This window comes from Camellia sinensis, chromosome 6 (genome assembly GCF_055761805.1).
Source record: "Camellia sinensis isolate YWXY chromosome 6, ASM5576180v1, whole genome shotgun sequence".
In the NCBI taxonomy this organism is placed as follows: Eukaryota; Viridiplantae; Streptophyta; class Magnoliopsida; order Ericales; family Theaceae; genus Camellia; species Camellia sinensis.
In genome coordinates, this window is record NC_138966.1 from 86,537,878 (window position 1) to 86,546,049 (window position 8,172).

Genomic DNA, 8,172 nt, shown 5'->3' on the forward strand with positions numbered 1-8,172 from the left:
CCCAATCACTACTAAATTGTAATAATTCCTAATTTAGCCTAATAAATCAACTACACTTAATGAATTCCACTCTTATCTCTTACCACCCCCAAAGCACACTAAATTTATCCATACTACTGTGAATCAGACTCTAATTGCCTATTTCAAATATTTAATTTTCATCATATGGTTTAATGATTCAAATAGGTTCATTTCACATTCTATCATATATGTTGACTATTATAAAATTCAAATAGAACATGGCACATAATTAACAAACATATAAACATATAAGTCACATATAAACACATAATTAAGGTAAGCCACAAATTTAACAGTTAAGTAGGAGGTGGGTGTTACAGTTTGTCAGTGCATTAATTCTCAGTTGTGCTTATACATGGAGTTTTTGATATATTTTGCATCAGACAAATATGGCACGCACTTGAATATTACTGGTTTTTGAAATCTTTGATGGTTTTGGTAAATTTGTTTTTGATGTGGTGAATTCGTTGTAGACTAAACGAATGGATGGTTATTTTGGACTTGTAATGTGTTCATGTTGACAAGTGGTAGTAATTAGATAGATTAATTACTATTTTGACTTTATAGTTGATGGTTTTTTGTTTTTAGATTGGATTGTTGATGGATTGGTATTTTGAAATTGATTCGATGGACATGAATTATACATTAATTGCAAATATTACAAGTATTAAAAAAAATTATTATTACATTTAAAAATTAATTTCTAAAATTGAAATTTTTTCCAATCAATAAAATTTTAGTCACAGTAGGTGTTTGAGAATGTTATAGGAATAACTATTGGTGACCATGGATGTGGTCGCTAAAACATATACTTTCAACGACAAAATAAATGGCCGCGAATTCACACTTCCCGCGACCACATATTGTCATCGCTAAATATGACTATATTCCACGACTAAGTTTATTTTTGTCGTGCAATGATATCTTTCCACGACTAGTTTTTTGGTCGCAAAAGGATCAACTTTCTACAAATTGAAATCCTTTTTGCAACCAAAATATGTGGTTGCAAATGATAACTTTTAGCAACCAACTTCAATTCCGGTCATCAAAAACCTTCTCTAACGGGCTTTTGGCGACTAAATGGCGACTAGCTTATTTTGGTCGAGAAATACTATTAATGACTACATATGCGTTTTCTATAATCAAAAAGTTGGTCACTAAAAGTGTTATTTCTTATAGTGCCACATTAGTCCTCTGTATGGGTTCGACCCATCTTAGCACCTTGTCTGAGTTGGCCATATTGTGATATGTTTGGCCCATGTTTTATGAATTTTGGAGATGATCCATGAGGATTTGGGCTTAGTATGATTGGCTCATGTTGGTTGTTTGGCTCATATGAAATGGTCAATTGGGTATGGGTTTAATAGTTTGGATCGCCCAATGGTTGACCCGCTCCATTTATATTTAACCCCTTCATATATATATATATATATATATATATATTAAAATTTTGATAAGATTCTCCTTCTTCCAAAGTCTCATCTTATGAGGAATTTCCATTGGAATTTTGAAATTGTGAAAGTTTATTCCTATTTATATATGTAATAGAGAGAATCACAAACATTCAAGAAGAACTCAAGAAGAACTCTTTTTCAATTTTTATTTTATCAAATATGACTTCTCTAAATATTATTAGTAAACACCATACAACAATTTTCATTATAATTTTAATACTTATTTTTTTATTATTATTATACATAATATTCTTGTAATGTTAATGTTATATGAGATAATTATAAAGTTGCAGTTCAATTTCGATTGACCTGATGATTCACCTGTCTCTTTTCCAGTTTGTTCAACAATTTAGATTTCTGAACATTGTATGAGACCATAAAATGCCTCTTCCTAGATTAGGTTTGGAAATTTCTTGGCTTCTTCCTCTGTTCTGTGCCTTCATGTATATTTGCTTTTTTTCACATGTATAAGAAGGTTCACATCAACGAGAGTCGTCAAAATGGGCTAAATAACAGTGTCAGCTAATCTAATATTTTTGGTTGTATTTGGATTAAGATTTGGGGATGAATTTATAGAAGGAACCCAAAAAAAAAAAAAAAAAAAAAAACAAAAAAACAAAAAAACAAAAAAACAAAAAAAACAAAAAACAAAAAAAAAAAACAAAAAAAAAGCAAAAAAGAAGAGAAAATGTGAATAATATATAAATTAAAATTTTTAATTTCTCATTTCTTTCCACAAATTGATCATCAAATTTAAAATTCAAATATAATCTTTAAATAGAGATGCGAACTTAGGATTTATTTACTGAGTAATGATATTGTTTATCTAGGCCCTTTGTCGTTGTTGATGTAATTTGGATAAACTCCTCGCATTTTTGTTTTGCATCAAAGAAAATTCTTTCTTCTGTTGATTAAAAGAAATGTTGTTTGTGGTTTTTAAGCGCTACAATGTAAGGTTCAAATGCAGTTTTGATTCTATGAAAATGTTTCTCAAAAAAAAAAAAAAATCTGCATAAAATTTTCCCAAAATTCTAGAGCCCGCTATGACTTAGGCTTCGTTTACCTATGGTGTAAAGGTCAATTTTTTAGCTAAAAATTTAATAAAAATGTGTCAAACAAGCAATTTTTTAGTTTTTTTTTTTTTTTTTAGGCTTATTTCCTTTTATCCTCCAATCCATTATTTTTAACTAATAACTTAACTTTTTTCCCAACTCCTAAATGAAGTATTAATCCTTGGATCCAAGTTTCCAATGCACTAGAGCTTTCGTGGTTTTCTTTTCATGAAATACTAGTTTTACTCGTGCTATGCACGGGTTGTATTTATAATTGTTTATATATATTTAAATTATAATTTTTAACTTTTTTTTTTTTGGCATACAGAAAAGTAATATAACAAATGCAGCATATCTTCAATCAATTGTTTTACGTTTTGCTTTTATTCAAAATTTAAAAATAATTTATGTGCAAAATGTATAACTAAATTAAGGAAAAAGTATTTATTTAACTGGTACCAAATATAATTTTTTTAGCAAAAAGGAAAGTTATAAAATTTTGTTACAAATTTTCAAATGTTTATTGCTAAATATTATATTCTACTTACTTGTTTGTTTGCTTGCTTGTTTGTTTTGGGAGTTTTGATTTTTGATTTTTGCTCCACATATTCTTCGTATTGTTTTATTTATTTTTCTTATTCTTGCTTGATTTTTGCACAATACTAATAGTGCATATTAGTGAAAATATCATACACTTAAAATGTATAAAATTACAATATATATATATAATAATAATAAAAAGTATGTAGTTACCCAAAAACTAAAACTACTTTAAAAAAATAGAAAATAAAAAAAATGAAATTGTTTAAAATAGAAAATGATTTATTTATTTATTTTTAAAAATAAACTTTTAAAGAAAACTAAGAAATCTATATAATAATAAAAAAGTACAGAAACCAAAAATAAAATATAATATAAAAAATAAATGAATTATAGGATTTTCAAGAAGTGAAACCCAATTAAATTTTGTAAAATCTTATCTATTCATATACTTTTTGTGTATGTTTTTTGTACTTCTAATCCTGAGAATGACATTGAAATAGTCTGTACTTCTTGCATTAGGTCCATCTAATAGTTTTAGCAAAACATAAATGTAATAAATTTCATAACACAAACAATTGTGAGATAAAAAAATAAAAATAAATAAAAAACAAGAAGAAAAAAACATTCAAATGATGATGTAGAAGCATACCTGACGTTTGAATTGGAGGTATAACTAAATAAATCGCCAAAGAAGGGGAAGACAACCCTTATTTTTCATCACAACAATTACATAACTCAATACATAATTTTAATATTTCTCACTCTTTCACACATCAAATTCTCTATCAATATTAGAATAAATGCATGAACCAAAAACAAGAACATTTGAGAAAACAAAATTCTATTAATTAATAGCTGTTAAGTTTCAATTGTCAGATTTCTAATATTTGTTAGCCATTAAAACTGAGTTATTTGGTTTCATCTATATTCACTTGATAATTTCAAAGTGGACACATGTCAAGCCTATACACAAACACTTGGCACATTTTTTGAGCATATATTAATGAAATATGCAGTGTATTTTTTTCTATTTTTTTCACAATTGTAACCTGTCATTTTTTAATAAGAATTTATATTTATTTTAGATATTTTTTTAATATACAAATTACTTTTTTTTAGATTTTTTATAAAAATAATATAATACTCCCATCACTAACCATGGTGTATGCGAACAGTTGAAAATGGTGCGGTAGTAGGTATAAGAAAAATAAAAAAAACTTATAAGTTGGGAGAAGTCAATAAATGCTAAGGTTTTTTTTTTTTTTAAATCCAAAAATTAAAAAATTAATATTGAAATATTGAAACTTCCACAAGACTTGTGGGTTAAAAACCCACTTTTCCTTATATAACATATAGATTTTAGGGAACTAATATGGAGGTACATGATGCTTGGTATGTGTTTACTTTTGAGGAACTAGCTAGTTTTTTAGTTTGGAAAAGAGGAAAGGTGAAACTACCTTCTTTTTTAGTTTGGAAATTATAGTTTTAGAAACTTGGCAAAAGAGCATTTTTAAAATAGAAGAACACTAAAAAATGATACAAACTCAAAAAGAATATTAAAAAAAATTATTCAGAATTTGAATTATGTGGATTATATTCATTCTTGATATGATCCATAACACATTAAGTTTAATCTCCATCATATGTTCACTTTCTGGATAAATTTAAAAACAACCAATGTGGATAAGGAAAAGTAAAGAACAACAAAAAGAAAGGGGGAATATTTTCTTTTTGAACTTGAAAGAGGGAATATTGATAAACCTTTTCTAATAGCAATGCATTTTGGCTTCCTCAAACAACTTTACTTTGGTACATCACACTGGAGCCCACTGTGTGTGTTTTGTTGTTAAATCTTTCAACAATTTGTTTAGCGTATCTATCCTTTTTATTACTACTGTGTACCTTGTCAAATTATCAATATGGACAAAAAGTACAATCCCTCTCTCTCAAATCACCACCACCTACCAAAACCACCGGCCCACCCCCTATCATCATGACACCTAGGGGAGGGGAGGAGGCTATGGAGGAGGAGGAGATGGAAGGGATTGACTAGGGAGGGGGCGATGGAGAGTGGGTCAGAAAGGATAGCGATAGTGGGTGGAGACAGTAAGGTTTTTTTTTATTTTGTTTTTTTTTTAATTTTATTTTTTTGATTCAAAGAGACAGTAAGGTTTGAAGTTTGATGGGGAAAGTATTAAGGGAATGAAGGCGTATGAACTGAGCAAAATCAAGATTATATATATATATATGTATGAATTGATTAAGAGTGTTAACTAAGAAAAAATTGTGGCATACAAATAAAAACTTTGATGCCCCCCATAGATTCCCAGAACATCCCAAAACATTCCCAACTCACTAAAACAAATGCAATAAATAGACACCTTGCTTTGTGGACGCATGTGGAGGAACAAAGAAACCCTGCACTAGTAAACATGTGCACTTCATTCTGACATTACATAAAACAATTCTTGAAAGGTTTTGATAAAAAAAGAGACCACTTATTTTAGAATTTATTAGAAAATAAAAACACCAGAACCCCTCTCAAAAAAAAAAAAAAAAAAAAATACAGATATCCATGTGGATCCACCACTAGATTTCCCATATTTTCCTCTCAAATTTCAACTCTACAAACACCTTCCTCCATATCCTGCATTTCTAAACAGTGCCTGCTTTATCTCTTCTGAAGCTATAATTGCTCTCTGCTCCAATCCCTATCATCATCATCAAATAAACCACAACCAAACATTAGTGTTGAAAAAAATATTTTAAAAAATACCCAAAATTTGAAATGTGATTATTAAATTCGTTTTGCGCAATTCTCCAAATATTTTTCTGGGTACATAGTGTTTTCGTATCAAAAATGACATTTAAGCACTAAAAAGTAGGTGAATTAGAGGTAAAGCATATGTAGGTGTTTGTAGTACCTCTGAGCAAGAAGCTTGCATTGCAAAATCATTGAAGCAGCTAATAACACACTGTTGAATCTCAAGGCCTAATGCTTCTAAAGTAGTCACAGTTGATAGCAACAAGCCCGGCTTCCCCCCGCAACAGATCTCAACCCGGGTATCGATATTTCTCCTCTCCACATCAAACTGCAAAGAAAATTAATGCTTTTGAAAACAAAATAGAAATTTTTTTTTTTTTTTTTTTTTTTTTTTTTTTTTTTTTTTTTTTTTTTTTTTAACAAATCATATACCTTGGGTGAATTTCTGACCATGACTTCATTAGGCTTTGCATCCTTGAAAATGCTCACTAAGTCCAACTGATTTGAATTACCCACTTCAATTTCCTCTTGCAAATTGTTGATTCTCTCTAGGAGCTCTTTCATGTAATCTATAGTGTCTCCAAGTATAGATGTCCTATCCATCTGTTACATATCAATTCATTTAAACAAACAAATCTTAGCATAGACTCAATAATTACCTGGTATATATGAGACCAGTTCATCCTAGACACTCTCGTGACCAAAACAAAAAAGGAAAAATAGTCTTACACAAATTGAACAAATTTGAGAATATCGAAATCAATTACCTTGCTGATCTTAGGAACAACTGATCTGAGCATCGAAAGCCGGTCATTTAACCGCTTTCTTCGCCGCCTCTCAGCCATTAGATTCTTTGATGGCTGTCCATCCACTTTCTTGACTTTGTTCTTTCTCTCCTGCATGCCCAAACCCATGTTGAAAGATGGCACTTGGGTTGATTGAACTGTCTCCAAATCCAAATTTTGAAAGGCATTGCCTATTAGGTTTGGTTCTTCATCATCACCTATGATTGGCAGTGAGTAGTCCTCTTGAGTAGGGAATGATGGTGGTGGGGTGTCAAGCTTTGTGTTGGATGAAAATTCGTCTCGAATTGGGCAGTAGAACTCGGAGAGTGAATAGTTTAGGGTTTGATCAAGTGGCAAAGAGAAGTCTTGGTGAAAGGAAGAATTTGGAGGATTGGAAACTAGGGTTTCATTGAAACAATCAGAACTCCAGACATTGTTGGAGAACTCACTCATTGTTCCTTTGGGAATGGTTGGTTCCCAAGAGTCATTTCTTAGAGCTAGTAACTCCTCCAAAAAGCCATTTTCATTGTACTCCATCTCTCTCTCTCTCTCTCTCTCTCTCAAAAAAAAAAAAAAAAAAAAAAGTTTTGAGAGGGTTGCTAAATTGTAGTACAAGGATATGCCTTAAAAATATGAGGTTTGCACCAAAGTAGAAGAATATATAGGAACACAAATAGGGTGGGCTCCTCTTCATTATAAATGTATCATCAATCAACAATACTATGTATTTAGAAAAATATTTTAAATAGAGTTGACAATTTGAAATATATAGTTTAGATTTATTCTAAGTGTTATTTATGAAAAATTATTAAGTAATTATATAATATTGTTTATGTAGTGCTCTTCACAAATAAAAAATCACAACACATATTAGGTGGGATAATCTCTCATCTCTCACCAAGCTAATAAAAATGGGCAACTATGTTCTACTCATAGGTCCCGTTTGTTTGTGGTTATAGGGAAGAGATTGGGTTTTGTAGTGAGGAGGGGATTGAGAATGGGGTGTTTGTTTTGAGAGATAGGGAGGGGATTAGTAATCCTTTGGTATTAGTAAGGAGGAGGAAGGGAGATTGGTAAGGAGGATGTAGAGATGGTATTAGAAAAATAGTGAGGGATTAGAAATTTTTTTTATTTTTTTTTATTTTTTATATATTGGGAATTTTTTTTAAATATAATGTTTAATTTTTTATATTTTTTTTATTTATTTTATTATTTTATATAAAAATAATTTAACAATTCCTTACTATTAATCCCCTCACTATTAATCCTCTCACTATCAATCTCCTCACTAATAATCCCCTCACTATTAATCCCTTCCATTCTATCTCTGAAAACAAACGGGGCCATAAAGTGTTCACTACATCATTGATTTAAACCAACTTTAAATACACATACATTTGAATTTTGTACAAATTTTTATAAAAGGTCCGGACTGTGTCCAATCTAGATCTGGGGCAGTTTGGTCCAGTTCGGCCTATTGGGCCCACTTTTGGGCCTTTTTTTCGATAATTAGAACCGTTCATATTTTAGGGTTTGGTGAGTATATTATTTTT

The 8,172-nt window shown here is 30.0% G+C and overlaps 1 protein-coding gene across 1 annotated transcript; it reads right to left on the reverse strand.

The window, feature by feature from the left end:
- Window positions 1-5,546: 5,546 nt before the first annotated feature.
- Window positions 5,547-7,357, reverse strand: LOC114285174 (transcription factor bHLH93). The gene is made up of 4 exons (XM_028228193.2): window positions 6,602-7,357; window positions 6,267-6,437; window positions 5,995-6,162; window positions 5,547-5,781 (listed from the first exon to the last, which is right to left on the reverse strand). The coding sequence occupies exons 1-4, from the start codon at window positions 7,154-7,156 to the stop codon at window positions 5,695-5,697; spliced, it is 981 nt and encodes a 326-aa protein (XP_028083994.2). The 5' UTR covers window positions 7,157-7,357; the 3' UTR covers window positions 5,547-5,694.
- Between the last annotated feature and the right edge of the window lie 815 nt (window positions 7,358-8,172).